The sequence below is a fragment of the Myotis daubentonii genome, chromosome 2 (assembly GCF_963259705.1).
Source record: "Myotis daubentonii chromosome 2, mMyoDau2.1, whole genome shotgun sequence".
NCBI classification, from domain to species: Eukaryota; Metazoa; Chordata; class Mammalia; order Chiroptera; family Vespertilionidae; genus Myotis; species Myotis daubentonii.
In genome coordinates this window covers 112,313,299-112,338,886 of record NC_081841.1, presented here as the reverse complement: position 1 = coordinate 112,338,886, position 25,588 = coordinate 112,313,299, and the positions used below count along the sequence as shown (strand labels likewise).

The window sequence follows — 25,588 nt, the reverse complement described above, 5'->3', positions numbered from 1 at the left end:
ACCAGGACTTGAACCGGGACCTCCTGGTTCATAGGTTGACTCTTAACCACTGAGCCACGCTGGCTGGGCCTGAGGATATTTCTTAATGATTTCAGAGAGAGAAAGGGAGAGGGAGAAAGACTGATGTGAGAAACATCAACCAATTGCCTTCCATACACACTCTGAGAATCAAATCCACAACCAGGGTATGTGCCCTGACCAGGAAACGAATCTGCGACCCTTTGCTGCACAGGATTATGCTCCAACCAAATGAGCTACACCAGCCAGGGCTGGGATGACATTTTCTTTTTTATTAATCTTCACTGGAGGATATTTTTTCCACTGATTTTTTAGAAAGAGTGGGAGACAGGAAGGGGGGAGATGGAGATATAGACATTGATTGGTTGCCTCCCACACATGCCCTGACTGCAGGCTGTGGATCAAACCTGCAACCCAGGTATGTGTCCTTGACTGGAAATTGAACCCGTGATCCCTTGGTGCGAGGGCTGACACTCTAACCACTGAACCACACCGGGCAGGGCTGGGATGGCATTTTTGAGGTAATGGCATTTGGGACCTAGAATAAACCTGTTTTGATGGGAGTTTGCCCTGATAATAAAAGTGACACATAGACACACACAACTCACACACATCAGAGACTTGCTATTTTAAGAATGTACTTTATACAAAATAACCAGTTCATATGGAAATAAATCTACAGACCTCCAAAGATCAAAAAGCTTTTTAAAAAGTTCTTTCCAAAAATTATCCAACACACAATATTGAACTAACTATTGAGGTAAGTGTCGCTCTTAAACAGGGAATCAGCAGAGCACGACAAAATATACACAATATAAAAATAAATACCATTCCCCTTTCCAGTATTGGCCAGCAAAGTTCAGAGCCTTTGCAGCAGGCACAAAGAATCCCTGACCCTGTATGCCACAGGCTAGTGGACACTGGCCTGGGCTCCCAGGAGCTGTGTGCAAGGCAGGAGGGTGAGGTGCCTGATCCCAGCTATGGAAAGGGGGTCCCACAGTGTCTGAACAGGGCTCAGCATTTTCAGTAACTTATTAAATATCCATACCCGTTTCCAACCCCAATGCACAGGAAAATTAGTTGGTTATCAGGCATCTCTACATAAAGGTTCAGTAAATCCCTGGTGCAGAATTAAAGAGACTAGCCAGGAGACAGCTTCTCCAAAAGTCTGTTTAGCAAAGGTCCTACAAAGCAGAGAGGGATAAACACTCAGCCTGCAGACAAAGCTTGTGCACAGATTCATAGGAGAGATGACATGGCTCAGTGTCCTAAGGATGCATGGTAGATTCCAACCCACCCAAAAAGAAAAAGGGGGTCTGTTCTTCTCACACAGAAAGCCTCCTAAGACACAGTCTTGCTTCCTAGACAGTGATGTGAGCCCCTGCATGCTCAACCAAAATTCCAACTATCTTCTCACTGTAGTGTTGAACAGTGCTGTCTGCAGGAATACTGCACCCCAGAAAGCCCCAGGGTTGAACAGTCCTTCACTCATTCTTACAAACTGGACTCCATGCAGAATCCGGTGGGGGGGGAGGGGAGAGCAAATGGACTGACAGACACAAAGGGGGGCAATAATGCTAGAAAACTTTAAGCCTTTCATTTCCTTAACAATAGTTTCTCTGAAAGAATGTCAGGATTCTGACGCTATGTAACTGTCCTTGCTTTGGGACTGCTGGATTAAGACTTCCTGTGAAGTTTCAAAGCAGGTCTTAAGAGCAGTATATTATTTCTAGATTTGAAAGTCTATAAAAAAAAAAAAAGCAAAAAAAAAAGTTCAACCAACAAATTTTGTGTTTTGGACAGTAACAGTTAGTATAAATAACGATACAGCAGATAAGTGCCACAGACACCAAATGGTTAGTCAGGACAAGCACTTCCAAGGTCTGAGGACTAGGCTAGGGCAAGTTGACACTCACATGCTGAGGTTTGACTGGACTAAAGGGTACAAACTACCACAAAAAATGAAGATGAGCATGGAAAAGTTTGCCTTTTGAGAGCAGCTGTTGGGCTCACTGTTAATAAGCTCATATAAACGATCAGAAGAACTAACCAACCTAAGGAGAGATGGATGACTTCACATTTTATTTTTAAAAATTGGGATGGAAAAATTCTATGAACAAGAATCTGCATATTTTGTCCTTCCTTATTCTCCAAATGCATACCATAATAAATTTTAGCCAATAGCTAATTTTTTAAATGAACAGGCTCTGAGGGGGGAAAAAAACATCCAAACCAGAAATCTTTCAAAAGGCTCTCCTTTTCGTTCTGGATGTTTTATTTCTCTTGGGTCTTGGGGAAATATTACCAACTCCAATAAAGGTTAGCCATTAATATGAAATCAAATAGGTGAGAGACTCATCCTTTAGAGTGCAGCTGACCTCCTTAGGGACTACTGAGCGCCAGCACCGCGATAAGGCTGCAGTGATCCAGTGTGTAAGTCCTTCTAGCCCAAGAGCAGAACTTCTTAGGATCTCCTTACACTCCACTGTCTAGTATAGCATGTTACATGATCACCATTCATTCCCTAATGGAGAAGATGGCAAATGCATCTGCTTAAGACACTTGGAAAGAGTGGCAGAGGAGAAAGAAAAGGTCAGAAAAAAAGAGCCTGCTAGAGGAATGTGTGGATGAGCAGCCTATAGTAGTTTATCATAGGTACTCCTATAATCCTACAGCTCTTGATGGCTTCTAGAATATCTGCACTTCAAAGGCCAGTTAAAGCTCAGGATATACCAGACAGGGATGAAGTACCTGTAACGCACAACCAAATTTCCACACAGGATGCAGCAAGGCTGACATGTTTCTGTTGCCCCTTTTCACAGTGTGATAATACAGTAGTTCAATTTCCTATCATTTGCCTTAATTATTTCCTCACCTCTCTACATTAGCAAGAAGGAAGATTAAGGATAAAAGAATTTACTGATTTTTTCCCCTATACTCTTCACAGCTTCTAACAATAGGGGATAGATAAAGGGCTGGGAGTGAGAAGAAAGGATTACAATTACCTTAAGCAGTGTGTACACAGCTGCTCAAATGCAACCAGGGCGGAAGGAAAGGGTACATATCAGCCAACTATTGCTTCCACTCTTCTCTTATCCATGCTCCAGGGATTTCAGCACAAAACAATCCCTACAGCATTAGCATCAAGGAAGAGTACCTACGGTTAGTGTGTTCCTAGTTCAGGAAGGAGAAAAGGCCTCTCACTCAAATCTGCTTTCATGTAAAAAGAGAAAGGCTGTCAGTGACAGAATGCTCTGGGCTAAGACCAGGTCTAGCCAGACCTATGCTAGCTCTAAAGACCAATTGGTCTTTCCCTCTCCTTCCTGCTTTTGCACATACACAGAAACAGAAGTAATAATACTTCCACCATGCTACCTTCCACACTAACTAGCTTAAGGGCTGGCGGAGACCTGCCCACAAACCTTCTAATCTGCTCTTCTTGCAGAGAATGATGACCTCTGCATTTCTCTAAACCAGATTATGCCCACAATATGTTTCTAACAAAAATTAAGATAGAATGAGAACATAGCCTCCAAACTCATTCCACTTAAAAGCATACCAAATTTAAAATTAAAGCCTGTTAGAGAAAAATTCATATTGTTGTCCATTGTATCTTAGAGGCAGACACCTGTGTTCTCTACTCAATTCAATCATGCCTGAGCCATGAGCCACACTGCCAGGTCAACAAGAATGCCTTTATGTGTATGAATTTCCCTTATACTGGAGCTGTGTCTTGGGGCCCATTTGTATAACATAAATGGTTCCAATCTGTTTCTTTTCCTAAGGATAGCATATGTTTAGAAAACTTTAAATGACAGTTTCACATTTCATCAGGATATTGGAGTGAAAGGTTCTATTGGCACTTCACACAGATGAATTTATAAGTAAACAGGACAGATTAATATACCTTGGTAGCTTTTCCACTATTCCAAAGGCATGCTTAAAAATATGCTATTCTTTAAAAAAATCTATTAATTTCAGGGCATTTTCCTTAGTTCTTTCTTTGTGGGATATTTATATAAGCCCTAACTTTGGTGGCATCTCAACTAAAATCAAATACAGAATGCTAAACAGGGAGAATCCAGTGTAATTCACTTCTAAAACTGTAATAAAGTAATTTAATACTGTAGAATTGTTTCCTATCACATATACGACAAACGATTCCCCGAAACTTGTTCTTGATAGCTATTTTAAACCACCATGACTTATTTTACATTTAAAATAAGGACTATATATAGTGAAATATTCCTAAATTCCAACTGTAAACCTATAGAATACATTTTCCCTATTCAAAACTGTGCAATTTCTTTACTGATACTAACATATACAAACCTGAGTAGTCACTTCCACAAAATGTGATTTGTGCCAGAAAGCTTTGTGTGATGCCTTCCAGATCACAGTCCCAGCAGGCCTGTGAAGGGGATAAATCATTTTCTCTTCTAAGAAAATACTCCAGTGATCCCAATTCCAGAAATTGGTTTACAGCTCTGGTAGAGCTGGTGGCAAACCAGGAAGGGCACTGATCTCCCAGTCTAAGACCTGAGCCACCAGACAAGAGGGCAGGCTGTCTTCTGGGCGGAAACTTCTAGAAGGCCGTGAGAGACTGCCTCTGAACTGAGAAACTGAACAGTTAGGGGGCAGTGGACTAAAACTCTCTTGGGCTGATTGGAAAGAAAGCCTCTTTACTCTTAAAGGACAGCTGGCCACTGACGAATACACAGTGACTTATAAGAGTTTCTTTTCTACCTTCTTCTCTAGTTCCCCAAATATTCAGTGTGATGTGATTGTAAACAGATAAGGATCACTCCACTGTGGTGTGCCCACTACAGTTAGGACTTCCATTTTTTCCAGATTCCTACCCACCTTCCCAGTTTATGTACATACATTCACCATCACCAACAAAAATTATTTTAAAAGGCAACGTGAAAATTCTGTAAACTGGACCCAGCTCCAAAGACAATACCATGAGTAGCTCCTTCCCCAAATATATACCTGAGTTTAGCTGCTCATGAAAGTTTACAAGCACCATTCCATTCCATGCTTATGTATGCCCCTACCAACTTTTAGATGATTTTCCCTGAACAAGTCTCAGGACCTGGAAGCCATCACTAACTACAATTCATTTGTTCTTGACTACCAGCCATGCAAGAGATATCTGACCAGGACTCTTGCAAGCTGTGTTAAGTTATTTGAGCAGAGTGATTCTAGGGCTGTGGGCATGGCTCCAGCTCCTGGATGGCATGAGGTGGTACACTGTGAGGGGACACGGCAGGGTGACAGGAATAAAGATGGGCGAGGATTGTTCCCCGAAATTCTCCATGTTCCAGTATTCATGTGCAGCTTTCTGTTTTCTTAGGGGTTATTTCCTCCTTGGACTAGCTCTGGGAAAAGCAAAACAAGGATGTTTTAAACAAAATTCACATTTGTGTTAATTGTTAAAAAAAAAAAATTAAATAAGCCAAAGACCTGTTCCTCTAATCTGGGAAAATGGCTGGATTTTGTTTCCCCATCCATTTTACTTCCAGAGGCGGCTCGGAAGTGCTGGACCTCCCACTCAAACCCTACCAGTATCTATAGACGTCGTGTACAGCAGGAATGACAATGCTGCTGTGACTGACACCTACTTTGTGGAGGCCGAGGGAGAGACTTATTGAGAGAAGACTGCATGCAGAAGCTCTTAGCACAGTGCCAGGTACCGAAGCAGCACTCAAAAGTAGCTACTATTATTTTAAAACCTGATTGTCTAGACCAGGGGTGGGCAAACTTTTTGACTCAAGGGCCACAATGGGTTCTTAAACTGGACCGGAGGGCCGGAACAAAAGCATGGATGGAGTGTTTGTGTGAACTAATATAAATTCAAAGTAAACATCATTACATAAAAGGGTACGGTCTTTTTTTTTTTTTTTATAGTTTTATTCATTTCAAATGGGCCGGATTCGGCCCGCGGGCCGTAGTTTGCCCACGGCTGGCCTAGACCCTCAAAAATCAAATAGGTAGAAAGGATAAAATAGGCAAGGGATATATCAAAATACATGCCGGTGGCCAGTTTGGAAAAATAAAGTTTAAATAATCTCCAAATAGCTGGTTACCTAAGTAAAGGAAAAAGGAACATGTGGCAAAAGTAGAGAAGCTACTTCCAGAGGCCTTCTCTTGATCTTTCCACTGCTGAGTCAACCTCGAGCACAGAGCCTGCAGCACTTTCTGGGAAAAGTGCCTGTATCAATAGGACACATTAAAATATATATTTTTTCAGAACAGCAATGAAAGTCATGAAAAATGTGGGGTTAGAGGTGCCGACCCAATCCACGTATAACTTAAGTCAGCTCTCCACATCAGTGGATTCCCAATGTGGATTGGGACTATGTACTTCTCTCCTACCACCTGCAGGAATAAAGAAAGCTCTAATTTTTGGTGCCTCTTACCTGATCAAGAGAGAGTGTTGGGGGCTTATGTGGTGGCAGCTCTTCCTGCAATGTTGCTGGTGCTGGGGTCTTTGGGAAAGAGGACTGTGCCTGGACTGGATGCATTTGCATTCTATAGCCATGAGAGAGGAACAGTTAAGAATTGAAGGAAAAAAGATTCTTTAATCATGAAAATCTTGGGCAGCTACTGCCTTAATTATCCAGGTAATTAAACTGGAAATCACCAATACTGGGACAAAACTAGCATTATGTGCCTCTAGTCTAGGGTATGATGTAGTAAGTACATGACCACTTATTTAGTGTTTAACTGGACTGTAAACACAATCAAACAGTAAGAATTCAGAATTTGGGACACTACATGAGAACTGGCCACGGCTCTTTGAACACAAAAGAAAACAACACAATGATAGGGTGAATGCTGTAAGAGACTAAACAGACATTATAATCAAGTGTAAATACATAAACATTGATTAGATCTTGAATGTAAAAAAATCAAAACAAAGAAACATAGCTATAAAAGACATTTTGGGAACAACTGGAGCAATTAGGACTCTATGTTAGATACTATTAATATCCTTTTCCTTGGGTGTGATTAATAGTTTGATATTGTGGTCCAGGACAATGATCCTTATTTTTAGGATACACATGTGGAAGTATTTAGGGATAAAGGGTCATGATGTCTAAAATTTACTTTAGGATGGTTTAGGAAAAAAGGCAAAAAATAAAAAATAAAATGAACATATTTAGAGAGGTAGAAAACAAATATGACAAAACGTAAGTGCAGGAGAGGGTTTGGAGGTAAGGCTTCCTTAGGTTGGCGTTGGGGAGGAGACTGTAGGCTTTTAAGTTGGATAACATTTGTTTTATGATTAGGCCTCATAACTTTAACTGATAGGAGGATTAAAACCTGAATATGATGTCCTGTTGCCCTGCTGGGTTTGAGGGACCTATTTTGCCTTGGTCAGAGTATATGAACTCAGAAACAACGCTAAAGCCCTTGCCTACAGCTCACAAATGTGGCCATCATGTTTCCAGTATCAAAATGTAACTAAACAGTCACTTAAATGCCAATTCATTTTCATGAGGGGGAAAAAATGTCAAAGATAAAAATCAAACTTCATGGCTAATACATTTCCATTAAGTGTCCATATCAACGATTCACATGCTCCTCTTGGTCCCAGAAGACCACTAAAGTTTATCTTTATTCCTAAGGCCATTTTTCTTTTAAAAACTATCATCTACTCCTTTTTTTCAGGGAAAAAATAAATCAAATGCAGTCTTACCCTGATGGTCTGTATGTTTCTTGAAAAGGTCCCCTTATTCCACTTCCAGTGTCTATTTGTTCCATCATTATAGTCTGAAAGTGGCCCAGGCCCTCTTCCTGACAGTGGTAGATGGGGCCCTCCTGAGAGAGGCCGTTGGGCTGGGCAGCCACTGGATGGTGAGGTGGGTGAGCAGCCACAGGGGAAGAATATGCCCTGGGCTGGAGATGACTGGCCGGCTGGTGAGGTGTATAGGAAGGCCTTGTTTGTAGCATCACACCCTGAGGTGGGAAAGCAGATGAACCAAACCCCATCCCTGAACTCAGAGGTGAAGGAGGAGTCCCATAAAGATACTCGCTGGCTGACAACGAACTCTGTTGCTTGGTAGCTGCATTATGGTTGTCCAGGTCTAAAAATTCTTTGGGACTCTCTGGCCTCTCTATAGATTCATCTGGCTTCTCTTCCTCTGGACCAGGATTCTGCCCATCAGTTGCACCGACCTTAGCAGCCACTGCATCCATGCAGGTTGGGGAAGTTAAGGCAGCATTTAGTGTCTCACAGCCTTGTAGATTAACCATGGCATTCTTATCTGAGAAGAGGGGTCTTGGAGGGGGAGGCTGGCTAGGTGGGAGCCCACTTGGGCTTCCCGGGGGATGAAGGTGTCTCTGCCAATCAGAAAAGCCCTGTGGACATGTGTAATAAGGAGTTCGCTGATAGTGATGGTAGGAAGGCTGAGGTGGTGGCTGGTAGGAATATCTCATTCCTTGGTGGGGGCGATAACGGGGAAAGACTCCAGAATGAGGGCTGTTAGAATGAAAGCCCCTCGGGGAAAAATGCTGAAGATGTGATACTGAAGGTTTACCTTCCATCACAGGGCCAAGACCTTGTAGGCCTGAACTGATGTGATAATGTGTAGCTGAATTTGGGTATTCCAGGCCAGGCATGTACAAGGGAGAAAACTGACTAACAGTGCTTTCCATCAAATCGGGGTCTGCATTGGGAGGTGTAGCTGGGTTCTGTCCTGAACACGAAGTGGTTTCCTGCAATGTTTTACCTCTGGGGCAGAGTGGCTTTTCTGTACCACTACCACCAAGGCCCTTCCCTTCTGATCCACAAGTGGGTACTTCAATCACCACTCCATTTTCAGGCAGAGCTCCTCTATTTGCCAGAGTGGAGAGGTCCCTCATACATCCCTGGGCTGCTGGGCTGATGTAGCCACTCTCCGAGGGCCAGGTATTTTTGCCCTTTGTTGCCTGACAGTTGTTTTCAGATGCTGAGGAGTCATTTTTGAGCTCTGGGCCCTCTGCTTCCCTTTCTTGTGGCGAACTCTGCCTGGTACAGTTGGTCGGTAAGGGCGGTGTAGTGTGAGGTAGTTGTTTGAGGTATACCCCCTCTGAGGCACCAACGCTTGGTGGCTTCTCAAGCTCAGGTAAGGGATCTGCTGTAAGAAAATGGAGAACAAAAGAACAATTCAATAGCTGAAATGACAATACCAATGGAGGTAATAATGAAAAGAACATGATAAGCAGCCAGATAAGGGGAGTCAGGGTTGAGGTGGATGTGTGGTCATTTTAGCCTCAGCTAGAAAATTTGAGAATCCCTGAAAGGAGTCACAATGTTGAGACCCTTGCACAGGAGGCAAGACCCTTTCGTAGACCAGGAGGCAAGATCTAGCAACTCTACAGCTACTCAAAAGGTTTGCCAAATAATGGAGATGTTCTTGCCTTCCTCTTCCTGTGTTGTCACCGACAGATTAGTGGACCGGTGTGAGATGATTCATGGCTCATGGATTCCAACTAGATGCATGCGGAATACGGCAGGAGGGTATGGTTGTTACTAGAATTGTAGACCAGGCTGGGAAGCTCTAAAACTTGACACAATGAAAAGACCAGGGAATGATGGCTCACAGGAGGCCAGTCCCCAACTTGGGCCTATTAGAGCATAAGCTCCATAGTGACTTTATTTTGTTCCCCACCATACCCCTCAGTATTTGCACAAAACGGGAATCAATAGTTATTGAATGAATGAAAATACCTTATTAAAAAAACACTTTAAAAAATTATTTTAAAGAGAGAGGAAGGGAGAGGCAGAGAGAGAAACATCAATGTGAGAGAGAAACATTGATCGTTTGCCTCCTCCACATACCCCGACTGGGTATCAAACCCCACAAGGCCTTTCGGTGAACGAGACATACTCAACCAGCTAAGCCACTCTGGCCAGGGGAAATCTCACTAGTCTTCATTCTCAGTAGATATTGGTATGTGTTCAGGGAATAAAAGGATAGAAATAATTAGACTTTAAGTAAAATATTGAAAACTTATTTCATAATGATAAACTTTCCGGACAAGAAATTTTAAAGGCAGTTTGATGTCATGATTAAAAATGCGGATGCAGCCCTAGCTTGTTTGGCTCAGTGGATAGAGAGTCAGCCTGTGGACCGAAGGGTCCAGGGTTCGATTCTGATCAGGGCACATGCCCGGGTTGTGGGCTTGATCCCCAGTAGGGGCAGCCAATCAATGATTTTCTTTCATCACTGATGTTTCTATCTCTTCCTCTCCCTTCCTCTCTGAAATCAATGAAAATACATTAAACAACAACAACAACAAAAAACTGTGGATGCTGGATCCAGTCTGTCTGGGTTCGAGTCTCAGTTCCACCACTTACTAAGTAGATCAGAGCAAATCATCTACTATCTTTGTGTCTTGGATTTTCCATCTGTAAAAACAAGACTAATAATACTAGCTATCTGGAAGGCTTGTTCTGAGAATGAAATGAGTTAATATATCTAAAAGCCTCAAAAAGAGTGCCTGGCACTCATCTGTGTAGTGATCACTATTGCCAGTAATCTTTTTGGATCTTTGGATCAAAAACAATACCACGATTGGCCCAACCATGAGTAGTTCAAGAAAAAGAGGATGAAAATCAGTTTATATTTGGCTTGATATTGTGTAAAAGGATTATTCATGAATGAACCGCTTATAGGGCCAGAAGTCAGATAAAAGTGACTAAATTACCTCGGTCATTTTCAGGCTCTTCTATTTCACTGTTATCCTGTGTCCTCCCAGGGTTCCCCAAGGCAGGCTTGGGGGCTGACACACTAACTGATGCTGAGTGAGCTCCCTGTGGAAAAGGGCCAGGTAAATGTGGGGGAGCAGGCTGTCGGGGGTGGTAAGGCACACCGGGCAGGCAAACACGTGAGGAAAGCTGCTGCATGGCGATCATCTCTGGGCTGTCCATCATGGAGTCACCTCCTTGCACCCCTCTCAGAACCTGGGAGGGTGCTCCAAACAGGGGACTGGGTGCTAGAGGTGGCTGTAACCGATGCCCACCGGATTTACAGTGCGGTCGCATGTACCCTGAAGAAGGAATGCCATGAGGTAGAAAGCTTGATTGTTCAGTCCACTGGTTTGGAGGAAGAGGTGGTCTCATCACTCGGGAATCCATCATGTGACCAAGAGTGTGAGGCAGGTGGGACGGTCCTGGCCCCATGAGGGGCTTTTCATCTGGCCCTAAGGGTCTTGGGTTTGCAGTACTGTGGTTCCCATTCCAGACAGCAGGGTGTACTCGATTCAGGTATTTGTATGATCGGTACATGTGGCTGGGAGGAATTTCTGAGCTTTCAGGAAAGTCTGGGGGTCGGGCTGGAATCCCTCCAGGCCTGGGAGGAATAAATCCTGGCTGGAATTGAGTTGGGGTATACATATTTCTATCCTGACTGGGGCCACTCATCTGCCCAAGAGGCAAGGAACCAGGATGTGATCCCATGTTAGAAAGGTGCCTCAACCCCCCACACATTTGCTTCTCTTCGGGCATGCCCAGCCTGGGTCCTCGATGCTTGTTAATTCCAACTGGAGGCTGGCAACAAGAAAAGAGAAGATAGCGGCATTCACCAGACCCATAGAATCAGGTATCCCTTGTAATGTGCTTCATCTATAGACTCTATAGAATAGGAGATGATAATAAATTTAACCTGGTTAGACACTGCATTTCTAAAAGTTACCTTGGAGACTCTATACCTCCAGGTCATGAGCAGGTTGCTTACCTGCAAGGCAAAAGGTGGATGCTGCTGCACAGGCTCCCCAGGGTGTGGTTCTGGGACTCTCGAGGAGACATATACATTAGCAGGATCTGACCCTCGAAGATGGCCAAATGTTCCAGGTACTGCTGGCCTCTGGAGGGTATTGAGTAAGGCAAGGAGTGGGGGTGGGGAAAGAAAGCATAAACATTAGAAAGAAAATAAGGACTTTCCTGAAGATGAACATAATAGACCCAGCACAGAGTACGAAGGAAGGGAAGAATTGTGGCACATGGGCTCACCCAGAGCAGGACTAGCTCCAGAGCTCATAGCACTTTCCCTCTCTAGGAGAGACAAACTTGTGTTTATCTTTTTCATTATTGCCCCCTCACTGCCAACAGCCTTTTAAGCTAATATCCCCCCCAAATTGTCCCCCATAATGAAATTTTAATGTCAAAGATAGGCTGTATACCTTATGTATTGTATTTTGTGCTGTGCTTTTTTTTTTTAGTAAATCCTCACCTGAAGATATATTTGTTGATTTCAGAGAAGGAGAGGGACGGGGAGAAACATTGATTGGTTGCCTCCTGTATATACCCTAAGGATCAAACTCACAACCTACCAGGTATGTGCCCTGACTGGGGATTGAACCCAAGACCTTTATTTGGTGTACAGGGCTGGGGCTGTACCTCTGTGCTTTATACATAATAAGACTTGAGATATTTTTATTCAATTTTCCCCCCATGTTGATATAATGTGTGGTTCAAATGATTAAGAGACAGGATTTAAAACAAAGGAAGAATAAAGGAAGGACAGATGAGGGGAGAAAAAAGCATCCATATACAGCAAAATTATCACGGAAGAGGAGCCAACTGAAAAGGCTTTACTTTCCTCTGAATTCACCAACTAGGAGAAACCTCAGCAGAATTTCTATTTCTTACCAGCTGGTTTAAAAGGGGTGCCTGGTTGGGCATCCCACCATAATGCAGGGGACGAGGAAGGCCTTGGTTACTTGGTGTGCCCACCTCCTGAGGGAGCCGTGTAGAGCTGCCGCTCTGACCAGCCTCAGAGGAGGGAGCTCTGTGTGCAGGTGGCAATGATTTTCCTCCATTCTCCACAGGCTGCTGTTTCCTGCTGGGCCCTTCGGAGTCCCTGGAGCGGGTGCAAATGTGGCTTCCACCACTTCGCCCAGCCCGACTCCGTCTCTTCTCCCGCTTTTCATCCTCTCTGATCCAAAATTCTTCATCTGTGTCTCCATCTTCGCCGGGAAAATGCTTCATCATTGCCCGATGGAAACACCTCTCTAAATTATCCGACATCTTGGTATACTCTACAGGAAGACACAAGAATTGCCCTCCAGCTACAGTTTTTATAGGCATCAAAGACAACTGTCCTACGATAAACAAAAGATGCTATTGGGGCAAACTGAGTTTCTGTCCTACGAGGCTCTAGGCTGCATGGCTGACAGTGACTCTAGAACCATTACACTAAGCCAGTAAAAATATTAAATGTAATCACTGAATCTGTTTAGGTTTTAAACTAAGGCTCTCCAAGCCACTGCACAAATTACTCCAAGTTCCCATACCTAACTCATATATACCCATAGACAGCTAATCAAGTATGCTTCTCAAGATGATTTAAGAATCAGCTCTTGCCCTGACCGGTTTGGCTCAGTGGACAGAGCGTCGGCCTGCGGACTAGAGGGTCCCGGGTTCGATTCCGGTTGAGGGCATGTACCTTGGTTGCGGGCACATCCCCAGTGGGGGGTGTGCAGGAGGCGGCTGATCGATGTTTCTCTCTCATCGATGTTTCTAACTATCCCTCTCCCTTCTTTGTAGAAAATCAATAAAATATATTAAAAAAAAATTTTTTTTTAAATAAAGAATCAGCTCTATCTAGGTAGAGTTATCATCAGTGGTACACTGTGTTAAGGAGGCACAGTACAAACTGGACCTAAACTGGCCTGTAGAAGAATGAGAAGTAACCTGAGCCTAGTTGCCACCAGCTACACTCTCCTATTGTGTGAGATAGGAGAGAATTCCTTGACACATATTGTTTAAGTGGTTAGAATGGCCAATCCCAAGGCTTTTAATACACATTCTTTTAATAGTCCTAAGGAAAGGTCTAAATCACCAGTATGTGTGTGTGTGTGTAGATGAGGTTTATTCTCTCTCTCTCTTTTTCTAAAATATATTTTTATTGATTTCAGAGAGGAAAGGAGATAGAAATATCAATGATGAGAGAAAATCATTGATCGGTTGACTCCCGCACACCCCCTGCTGGGGATTGAGCCTGCAACCCAGGAATGTGCCCTTGACTGGAATTAAACCTGGGACCCTTCAGTCCGCAGGCTGACGCTCTATCCACTGAGCCAAACCAGGTAGGGCCAGATGTATATTTCTAAAAGGCATTTTATTCTTGGTTACAATAGTTCAGCTAATGTGCATCCAGAGCAAACCCCTGCCCCACTTACCACTACTTTCCCCATTATATTTTCGACAATTCCTGAACATTGTCTTCATGTCATTTACAAATTCCTCCTTGGTACAGTATAAACCTCCATTTAGTTTCTTCTCCATGCTTGAAATATCCATTGGTACCTAAAACAGGACACATTTAATTACAATATGCTGGAGAAAACATCTCATAACCCATATGAGGCAAAGGAATCATGCTGTTCTGAGTTGCTCAACAGCCTGGTATACAATCAGCAACCCGGACCCTCAAGGAACAATAAATAAACTCAAGCAAAACACAACAACAAAGAGCAAGAGCAAAACAAACATCACGATAGGTGTAACTGTATAGTAGGTTTAGCTACCTTAATAATCTGATAATAGTTTGGGGCATAAGATTCATCCACAGGTTCTAAAAAGGGCCAGGAATCCTTGTGAGCCTTTACCACATCTAGAACTGAGAGCCAAAGAAGAGAGCTTAATACACTCACATAGGAGTACTTTTATAAAAAACACAATAGTTAAGAATGGAACTGACCTTTATACATAGCAGTGAAATCATCATCCAACTCAAAGCTGTAAATCATAAATAAAAAATTAATAGTAACTTTGATCTCTCTTTAACTCTCTTAATTCAAACACAGACATAGTTGGTTGCACCAAGTTTTGGAATAGACCCAATAATTTTTATTAATGATGTTTGTAACAGTGGTAACACTCCAGAAAATAATTATGAAGATGAGGGTTAGCATAGATGACACAAAACTTTATTATCATTATGTTAGTTATTTAATAGCACATTATTTCCCAGGTCTTATTTTACTCTAATGAATATTTATGATATAAAGAATAACCCAAAAAGCATAAAATAGAATGAGAAGCTCATGAAGATGGATTATTACCTAACACAGAGTCTTGTTTTAAGGATTAAATAAGAGAGTACTTAGCACAATGCCCAAGTGCTTAATAAATGTTACAGGTTGCTACTGTTAGTACCATTAAATACTCACAGGTCTTTAGTCTTTTTTTCTTCCCTCATGGGGGAATTAGGGTCCAGGTGGGAAAGCTCTGGGGGGAGCTCCTTGCCTTGAGCCAGCAGCCATGCCCTTTCTTCCCTGAGCTTTCTCCTCTTAGCTCGGTCTACAATGGACACAAAGCATCATGGTACAAGTGAGTTAAGTAAGTACTCTCTACTTAAGATGTTGACTAACTATCCTTATCATTGTGAGAGAAGGAAGAAATAAAGATCACAAAGTAGTATCATGAAGTCACCTGTGCTTCCTTTGCCAGTTTCTTTTTGGTAATTAGGATGATTCTATACATGGAATACTTTATGAATAATAAAAACAAGTGAGACTGTTTCATCTTAGTCATACTGAGTTCAAGTTGAGTGATGAGGGTGATAAGGCAAGCACTTGAATGTGGAAAGGGAAAAGAGCAAGGCTGAAGAATAATGAAATCAGAAGAAAAAGAAAAAAAATAGAAGACCAAATGAGGGATTATCCTTGTCACTACCAGAGGTCTTTTCTTTTTCTTTCTAAAAAGCAACATACAGTGCTGGCTTGGTGTGGCTCAGTTGGTTGAGCGCTGTCCCATGCACTGAGAGGTTGCCAGTTCAATTCCCAGTCAGGGCATATGCCCAGTAGGAGGTGTATATGAGGCAGCCAATTGATGGTTCTCTCTCATTGATGTTTCTCTCCCCTGTCCCTTTCTCTTTTTAAAAATCTATAAAAACATATTAAGAAACAAAAAATAACATATATTTTCAGGGCCAGACCCTCAAATCAAACACATACAGGATTTTATATGCATCTACAAGTTCTCAAGGTTTACAAAGGCATCCATGCACATCCATTGTCTTTGCTCTTCAACCAATCCCCACACTGGCAGCTGACCTCTACCAAGTCTGGCTGGGAACATGGAAAAAATGCCAGCTAGAAATGGCATAGAACTGGAAGGCAGGTATGATTTTTTTTTTGGCTCATAGCCGTGTCCATGGGGCACTCGATGCCAGTAGGGAATCGGAAGGTCACGAGAAAGAGAAAAGCAAAGGGATGAAGAAAAATTTCAGACACAAAAACGGAAGGGAGAAGCCAGGATAGATCTTGTTTTCTTCCCTAAGGGATAGGCCCCATGTCTTCCATTGCTACCAGTGTGACATGATTCTGCAAACAGTGTTTTCCTTATTAAGTTCCGTTTGACTTGTGTTTCTGTTCCTACATTACTTTTATTTATAAACTTAAGAGTATTTGCTTTAATTAATCAATGGCATTTTGTTGTCAACTTTAAAAATTGTTTTGGTTTGTTTTTAAAAAGAGAATGGCTTCAAGCTTAAAGAAAAATATAACTACACTAATGAATTACCCATGCATCTACCAAGCTGTCAAAGCTTAACATTTCCACCTTAACTTTAATAAAGTATTTCTCAACTTAATAATCCTTTTCTAGTTGACTGCAATTTTTTTTTTTTTGCAATTTATAACAATAGTAGAGGCCCAGTGCATGAAATTTGTGCACTCGGGTGTGTGTATGTGTGTGTGTGTGTGTGTATGTGTGTGTGTGTGTCCCTCAGCCCGGACTGCAAGAGGGTGCAGGCCAGCCCGAAGGACCCTGTAGGTGCATGATCAGGGCAGGGGAGGGACACGGGAGGTTGGCCAGCCGGGGAGGGACCGTGTCTGGCCTGTCTTGCTCAGTCCCAATAGGCCTGACCCCAGCAGCAAGCTAACCTACTGGTCTGAGTGTCTTCCCCCTATTGGTCAGTGCACGTCCTAGTGAGCGGTTGAGCAGCCTTAGCATATCATTAGCATACTATGCTTTGATTGGTTGAATGGATAACTGGACACTTAGCATATTAGGCTTTTATTATATAGGACTAGAGGCCCAATGCTTGAAATTCGTGCAAGGGGCTTGGCCCCCACTGCCATGGCTTCTGCCGCTGCGGCAGCTGCTTCTGCCTCGGCCCCCTTAGCTTTGTCCAGAAAGACATTCGGTCTAATTAGCATATTACGCTATTATTATTATAGGTTATAATGATGACCATTCTTTTAAAAAGCCCTCTTATGCATATGCATGAAAGCCCTCTATGATATAAATCCAGAAGTGCAATTGCCAGATAGAGAAGTAAAGTGGGGCCTTGACTTACAAGTGTCCCAACTAATGAGTTTTTTGAGATACGAGCCGTCTCTCAGCCAATTTTTTGCTTTGAGTTGCGAGCTAAAATTCGGGTTACGAGCCAGCTTCAGATACCCCACTGCTAGTTGGCACAGCGAACATCACAGTGAACGCCACAACATCAGCCCAGCATCACGTGTCTCACTCGTTCACTTTAAGATTTGACATACGAGTAATTTGAGTTACGAGCTCCATCATGGAACGAATTAATCTCCTAAGTCAAGGCCCCACTGTATAGAGGTTAACTTTATTAGGCATTGTCAAAGTGCTATAGCTATTAAGGGTTATAGCTATTTTTTCAATAGTGATTTTAGTTACCTCACCCTCAGTTGATATGATAAAAGTTAGCATTTTGCCAAACTAACGAGTATGACATGGAATTTTGATGGTTTCATTTTTTTTTTGGTGAATCCTCACTGAGGATATTTTTCCATTGATTTTTAGAAAGTGGAAGAGATGGGGAGAGACAGAAAAATAGCGAAGTGAGAGAGATGTCGATTGGCCACCTCTTGCACTGGGATTGAGCCTGTAACTGAGATCCATGCCCTTGACCAGAATCGAACCTGGGACCCTACAGTCTGTAGGCTATCATTCTATCTACTGATGTTCACACCAAATCTTTGCTTTTTTCTAAACTGGCTAGGGCTCATTTTCATTTTTCTGATTCAAATGATAATGAACAAATTTTCAGTTTATTGGCCACTAAGCAACCCTCTCCTGTGAATTTCCTGCTTGCATACTTTGACCTTTTTTCCCTGTGGATTTTGGAATTTTTTAAAAACATATTTTTATTGATTTCAGAGAGGAAGGGAGAGGGAGAGAGATAGAAACATCAATGATGAGAGAGAATCACTGATCGGCTGCCTCTTACAAACCCCTCACTGGGGATCGAGCCCACAACCCGGGCACATGCCCTTGACCAGAATTAAACTCTGGATCCTTCAGTTCACATGCTGATGTTCTATCCACTGAGCCAAACTGGCTAGGGTGGACTTTGGAATTCGTACTGATTTGTGTAAGTGCTTTAAATAATCTTTTTGATTATGTATGAAAGTTATCTTTTTCTACTCCATGGTTTGTCTTTTCACTTTGCTTATGGTATTTCTGCCATATGTAAGTTTTATACAATTAATATATCAATCTCTATCCCCCTATAGTTGAACTCTTTGTACTTAAAAAGTCTTTTTAATCTCAACATCTTGAAAATATTTGCCTACGTTTTCTTCAAAAATGTTTTAGCCTTTAGTCTATCTTGAACTTATTCTTATATAAGTGAGATATATCATCTCCCCACCTGTCCCCTACCAATAAGCAACTGTACTGGTGCCATTTATCAAAGATTTCACATGTTCCCTCCAGGCCTATCTTGGGCATTCTATTTCACTGCTCTTATCATCCATCTCTATACAATACCATGATATCACTCACTGTCACTGTTGCTATTTGGTAGAATGAGTGTTCCTACCATATTGTTTTTGGAAATTTTCTCAGCTATCCTTAGCCCTCTGCTCTTCTGTATGAATTTTAAGACTATAATATGATTTATTTATTACCAAATATTGAGCAAGGGTCAAAATTTCCCACATGTTCAATAATTTTTTAAGAAGTTGGTTTGTTTGAATCAAATCCCAAAGGTCCTTATACTGCATGTGGTTGATATGTCTCTTAAATCTAGCTGCATTTCTAAGTGTCCACTCCAATTTATTTGTTGGAGAAACTTGGTCATTTTGTCCTTGTAGAATTTCCCACATTATGGATTTAGCTGGTGGCATCCTTGTTGTGGCGTCATTGTGTTCCTCTAACCCTTATAAAACAATACAATGTGAAAGAGAAGCAATGATAGAGGAAATCTTTGCTTTTTTCCTGACTTTATAACAACACCTAGATTTTAGGTTTCTAATCTCCAGAACTCAGAGTACATAAATTTCTGCTGTTAAAAATCACCTAGTTATGATCATTTGTTATTCTAGCCCTAGGAAACTTAATACAGCACCCAATTCCATTTTCTTCCGAATCCTATTGTTGCTTCTGTAAAGTCTGCGATCACTGTTATAGTACATACTCTAGGAATGTCTTTCCTAAATCTCTCTGTGGCCATATGTCCTATAATTCAGTTATTTATATCCAGTTTACTTGCTTTCTAAATCTGAGGATTTGTTTTTTTTTTTTTTTTTTAAATACATTTTATTGATTTTTTACAGAGAGGAAGGGAGAGAGATAGAGAGTTAGAAACATCGATGAGAGAGAAACATCGATCAGCTGCCTCCTGCACACTCCCCACTGGGGATGTGCCTGCAACCCAGGTACATGCCCTTGACCGGAATCAAACCTGGGACCCTTCAGTCCACAGGCCGACGCTCTATCCACTGAGCCAAACCGGTTTCGGCTGAGGATTTGTTTTTCATGTAATCAAGAAAAACCTCAACCATTATATCTGATTAATTTCTCTGCCTCATTTCCTTGATTCTTTCATTTTAGAACTTACATGAGACACATATTGGATCTTTCATGCTATATACCACCTGAATCTGTTATTTCTGTCAGCCCCGAATCCATCATTTCTCCATTCTCTGCTGGCTTTATATATTTTGTGAGGAGGGGGGTATTAGAGGAAGAGTGGGAGACAGGATGAGGGAGAAGGGATTTATGTCTTCTTGTTTGCTTGCTCTTGCTGTTCAACACCATGCCTGCAAAAGCATTATCTTTTTTTTTTTAAACGTATTTTTATTGATTTCAGAGAGGAAGAGGGAGAGAGATAGAAACATCAGTGATGAGAGAGAATCATTGATTGGCTGCCTCCTTCACGCTCCACATTGGGGATAGAGCCCGCAACCCGGGCATGTGCCCTTGACTGGAATCAAACCCGGGACCTTTCAGTCCACAGGCCGACGCTCTATTCACTGAGCCAAACCAGCTAGGGCAGCATTATCTTTTTTAAAACAATACCTTTTTATTGATTCTAGAGAGGAAGGAAGATGGAGAAACATTGATCAGCTGCCTCCTGCAGGCTCCTTACTGGGGATTGAGCCCGTAACCTGGACATGTGCCCTGACCCGAAATCGAACTGGCAACCTCTCAGTGGGATGACACTCAACTGAGCGACACCAGCCAGGGCCAATAGCAGTATCTTTATTTAGGGAGATACAATTGGCTCTGATAACCAGGCTCTTTGGTTAATCAGCTTGCTGCCTGCTTTCAGAGGTACCAGCAGCACCCATCTTCTGATGTCTGAGGGCCAACTTTGCAGAACCCTCCTCAACTTCTAGGTTCTCATAATCTCAACCTCTTCCCCCCCCCCCTTTTTTTTAAACAAAAAACCACAGTCCATTTTAATACATAATCAAAGGCAGAACCTCAGCATATTTGAAGAGAAAAAACAATATTTTTCTGTCTAGCTATATGTATAGATACCCAGCCCCAAGCTGAAACTTTAAATAGGAAGAAAAATTGGGTAGGTAATGACAAAATATTCAGTGTCATTGTACATTCTAAATAGCTATTAAAATTATATTAATAAAGGAATGATTCATAATTTGGACAAGAGTAAGCTGAATATCGAAGCAGCAGTATCTTTCTACAAGCATTCTTTTTTTTTTTTATTGCTTAAAGTATTACAAAGAGTATTACATATGTCTCCTTTGTTTTCCCCCGCCCTTGACAATCCCCTGGCCTCCCCTAACCCCCAGTGTCTTATGTCCATTGGTTATGCTTATATGCATGCATACAAGTCCTTTGGTTGATCTCTTACCCGCCCCCCTCCTGCCCTCCCACCCTCCCCGGCCTTCCTGCTGTAGTTTGACAGTCTGTTCGAGGCAGCTCTGCCTCTGTATCTATTTTTGTTCCTAAGTTTATAATGGTCTTTATTATCCAGAAATGAGTGACATCATGTGGTATTTTTCCTTCAATGACTGGCTTATTTCACTTAGCATAATGCTCTCCAGTTCCAACCATGCTGTTGCAAATGGTTAAGAGTTCCTTTTTTTTTTTTTTTACAGCAGCATAGTATTCCATCATGTAGATGTACCACAGTTTTCTAATCCATTCATCTACTGATGGGCACTTAGGCTGTTTCCAGATCTTAGCTATGGAGAATTGTGCTGCTATGAACATAGGGGTGCACATATCCTTTCTGATTGGTGTTTCTGGTTTCCTGGGATATATTCCTAGAAGTGGGATCACAGGGTCAAATGGGAGTTCCATTTTCAGTTTTTTGAGGAAACTCCATATTGTCTTCCATAGTGGCTGCACCAGTCTGCATTCCCACCAGCAGTGCACAAGTGTTCCCTTTTCTCCACATCCTCTCCAGCACTTGTCGTTTGTTGATTCGTTGATGATAGCCAGTCTGACAGGTGTGAGATGGAACCTCATTGTTGTTTTGATTTGCATCTCTTGGATGATTAGTGACTTTGAGCATGTTTTCATATGTCTCTTGGCTTTCTGAATGTCCTCTTTTGAAAGTGTCTATTTAGGTCCTTTGCCCATTTTTTGATTGGATTGTTTATCTTCCTTTTGTTAAGTTGTATGAGTTCCCTATAAATTTTGGAGATTAGGCCCTTATCAGATATGACATTGGCAAATATGTTTTCCCACGCAGCGGGTTTTCTTGTTGTTTTGTTGATGGTTTCTTTTGCTGTGCAGAAGCTTTTTATTTTGATGTAGTCCCATTTGTTTATTTTCTCTTTAGTTTGCAATGCCCTAGGAGCTGTATCGGTGAAGAAATTGCTTCGGCATATGTCTGAGATTTTGTTGCCTTTGGATTCTTCTAGTATTTGTATGGTTTCCCGTCGTATATTTAAGTCCTTTATCCATTTTGAGTTTATTTTTGTGTATGGTGTAAGTTGGTGGTCTAGTTTCATTTTCTTGCATGTATCTGTCCAATTTTCCCAACACCATTTATTGAAGAGACTATCTTGACTCCATTGTATGTTCTTGCCTCCTTTGTCAAATATTAATTGAGCATATTGGTTGGGGCTGAGTTCTGGGCTCTCTATTCTATTCCATTGATCTATATGTCTGTTCTTGTGCCAGTACCAGGCAGTTCTGAGAACAGTGGCTTTGTAATACAGCTTGATATCTGGTATTGAGATCCCACCTACTTTGTTCTTTCTCAGGATCTTCCCTTTATTTTCATTGCTTTAGGGGTGCCAACTCAGAACTCTCTTTTAACATTTTTATTCTATAACTAGAGGCCTGGTACATGAAATAAGTGCACGGGGGTGGGTATGGGGTCCCCTCAGCAGAGCCTGCACCCTCTCCAATGCGGGACCGCTGGCTCCTAACCGCTCGCCTGCCAGCCTGCCTGCCTGATCACCCCTAACTGCCTCTGCCTGCCAGGCTGATCAGCTGTAACTGCCCCCCCTGCCTGCCTGATTGTCCCCAACTGACCCCCCACTGCCGGTCCAGTCCCCCCCCCCCCCCCCCCCCCGTGCCAGATTGGTTGCCTCACACAGCCTGCTGTTTGGTCATTGCGTGATGGCATCCCAACCAATTTGCATATTCCTATTATTAGTATAGATTCTATTTAAACAAAGATTCATATATAGTTTTCATGACTGAACACTAAGTGCTGGAGTTCATCTAATGACATATTCCAGCTTGCTGATTCTCCTTCTTCTTCTTCTTCTTTTTAAAAATAATTTAAATTCTTTATTGTTTAAAGTATTACATATCTCCTTTCTCCTCACTGACCTCTCCTCAGCTGTTCCCATCCCCCAGTCTGCTGATTCATATTGATGTGTACCTAAACTGTTTAACCTAGTTATTGAGTTATTATTCCAATAATCATATTTTACATTTGTAAGAGTTCTATTTGTTTCCTTTGAATCTGCCTATATTTTCATCAAGATTATTTCCCCCTTAACTTTACAATCCCTTCTTATATTTGATAATGCTAAATATATTTCTTTTTTGTCTATCACGTGTACCAACTATTGTTCACAGTGGTGTTTCCTCATGTGCTTTCGAAATCTAATTTTCTATTCATCTTTTGCAGGGATTTTAGGTGTGATTATTCTTCCTGGAGAGAAATAGAGGTTCTCTAGACTGATCACGTCACACCCACAATTCAACCTAATAGTATGCCCACTAACTTACTGTTCTTTATTTCCCCTAAAAATAGTTCCTGAGAAATTTCTTTCCTTAGGTAAGATTTCTAGTATTGTATAAATTCCCTTTAAAAAAAATTTTTTTTATTTTATTGATTTTTAACAGAGAGAAAGGGAGAGGGGTAGAGAGTTAGAAACATCAATCAGCTGCCTCCTGCACACCCCCTACTGGGGATGTGCCCACAACCAAGGTACATGCCCTTGACCAGAATCAAACCTGGGACACTTGAGTCCGCAGGCCGACACTCTATCCACTGAGCCAAACCAGTGAGGGCTAAATTCCCTTTTTAAGAGCACATCTGAAATCTAAACTAAGGAAGGAAAATTTTAAGGAACTGATATATTTGAGACAAGATGAATTTTTAGATTACCTAGCAACCATACTGAATAAATAAGAAAGTTTCAATAATGTCCACTCCATATTGACAGCATGAATATTCATTTTATAATCCAGTCTTGCAGTATCCTTTATTTGCCTTTCCCCATTTTTAGCTTTTTTTAAAAAAATTGGTAAAAACACAAAAAATGTATCTTTTAATAGTTCACAATGTTGTACAATAATTACCATTATCTATTTCCAGAACCTTTTCATCATCTAAAATAGAAAATCTGTAATTAGTTGACAATAACTACCTATTTCCTTTCACCTTGGCTTATTTCACATAATCTGTCTTCAAGAGTCATCCATATTGCAGCATGTATCAGAATTTCCAAATTTCCTTTTTTTGGGGGTAGAGGGTTTAATCCCCACCCAAGGATATTTTTTTCCATTGACTTTTCTTTTTTAAATTCTTTATTGTTCAAAGTATTACATATGTTTCCTCCCCCCTCCGTCACCCGACATCTCCCCGGTCACCCTCACACCCCAGCACATGCCCTCACCCCCCTAGTGTCTATGTCCACTGGTTGTGCTTATGTACTTGCATATAAGTCCTTTAGTTGATCTCTTACCTCCTACCCCACCCTCCCCTGCCTTCCCTCTGAAGTTTCATGGTCTGTTGAGTGCATCTATGACTCTGGCTCTATTATTGTTCATCAGTTTATGTTGTTCATTAAATTCCACAAATGAGTAAGATCATGTGATATTTATCTTTCTCCGACTGGCTTATTTAGCTTAGCATAATGCTCTCCAGGCCCATCCATGCTGTTGCTAATGGTAAGAGTTCCTTCTTTTTTATAGCAGCACAGTATTCCATTGTGTAGATTTGTTTCCATTGTGCATGTTTTCATATGTCTCTTGGCCTTCTGTATGCCCACTTTTTTTTGTTTTGTTTTATTTTTATTTTCTTATCTTATTGTATGCCCACTTTTGAAAAGTGTCTATTTAAGTCCTTTACCCATTTTTTTATTAGATTATCTTCCTTTTGTTAAATTGTATGAGTTCCATGTAAGTTTTGGAGATTAGGCCCTTATTGGATATAACATTGGCAAATATGTTCTAGCATGCAGTGGGCTTTCTTGTTGTTTTGTTGATGGTTTCTTTTGCTGTGCAGAGCTTTTTATTTTGATGTAGTCCCATTTATTATCTCCTTAGTTTCCATAGCCATCAGACAAAAAGAAATAAAAGGCATCTAAATTGGAAAAGAAGTAAAACTGTCACTATTGGCAGATGACATGATATTGTACATAGAAAACCCTAAAGACTCCATAAAAAAACTACTAGATGCCCTCCCTGGTTTGGCTTACTGGATGGAGCATCAGCCCGCAGACTAAAGGGTCCCAGGTTCAATTATGGCCAAAGGCACATGCCAGGGTTGCGGGCTCGATCCCCCAGTGGGGGCTTGCAGGAGGCAGCCAGTCAAGGATTCTATCTCAGCATTGATGTTTCTATCTCTCTATCCCTTCCTTTCTGAAATCAATAAAAATATATTTAAAAAACAACAACAAAAAAACTACTAGATTTAATAAATGAATTCGGCAATGTAGCAGGATATAAAATTAACACCCGGACATCTACGGCTCTTTTATATACCAATGAGAGGCCAGGTGCACGAATTTGTGCACCAGTGGGATCCCTTGGCCTGGCCTTCGGGATCAGGCTGAAAGCGGTTCTCCAACATCTCCTGAGGGGTCCTGGATTGGGAGAGGGCACAGGCCAGGTCGAAGGACCCCACTGGTGCATGACTGGGACTGGGGAGGG

At 41.8% G+C, this 25,588-nt stretch overlaps 1 protein-coding gene across 4 annotated transcripts in view; it reads right to left on the bottom strand.

The window, feature by feature from the left end:
* Positions 1 to 639: 639 nt before the first annotated feature.
* LOC132228215 (chromatin remodeling regulator CECR2) overlaps positions 640 to 25,588 on the bottom strand; it is a 240,285-nt gene continuing 215,336 nt past the window's right edge. Inside the window, exons 9-19 of one of the 4 annotated variants that reach the window (XM_059684237.1) lie at positions 15,184 to 15,313; positions 14,712 to 14,749; positions 14,539 to 14,630; positions 14,191 to 14,317; positions 12,659 to 13,047; positions 11,745 to 11,873; positions 10,717 to 11,557; positions 8,757 to 9,143; positions 7,724 to 8,213; positions 6,441 to 6,552; positions 640 to 5,399 (exon numbers count right to left, since the gene is read on the bottom strand). In XM_059684237.1, the coding sequence (XP_059540220.1) occupies positions 5,394 to 5,399; positions 6,441 to 6,552; positions 7,724 to 8,213; positions 8,757 to 9,143; positions 10,717 to 11,557; positions 11,745 to 11,873; positions 12,659 to 13,047; positions 14,191 to 14,317; positions 14,539 to 14,630; positions 14,712 to 14,749; positions 15,184 to 15,313 (2,741 nt within the window). In that variant the 3' untranslated portion in view covers positions 640 to 5,393. Of the gene's footprint in view, positions 5,400 to 6,440; positions 6,553 to 7,723; positions 9,144 to 10,716; positions 11,558 to 11,744; positions 11,874 to 12,658; positions 13,048 to 14,190; positions 14,318 to 14,538; positions 14,631 to 14,711; positions 14,750 to 15,183; positions 15,314 to 25,588 lie in introns of all 4 variants that reach the window. The other 3 variants (XM_059684234.1, XM_059684235.1, XM_059684236.1) reach the window with 3 other exon arrangements.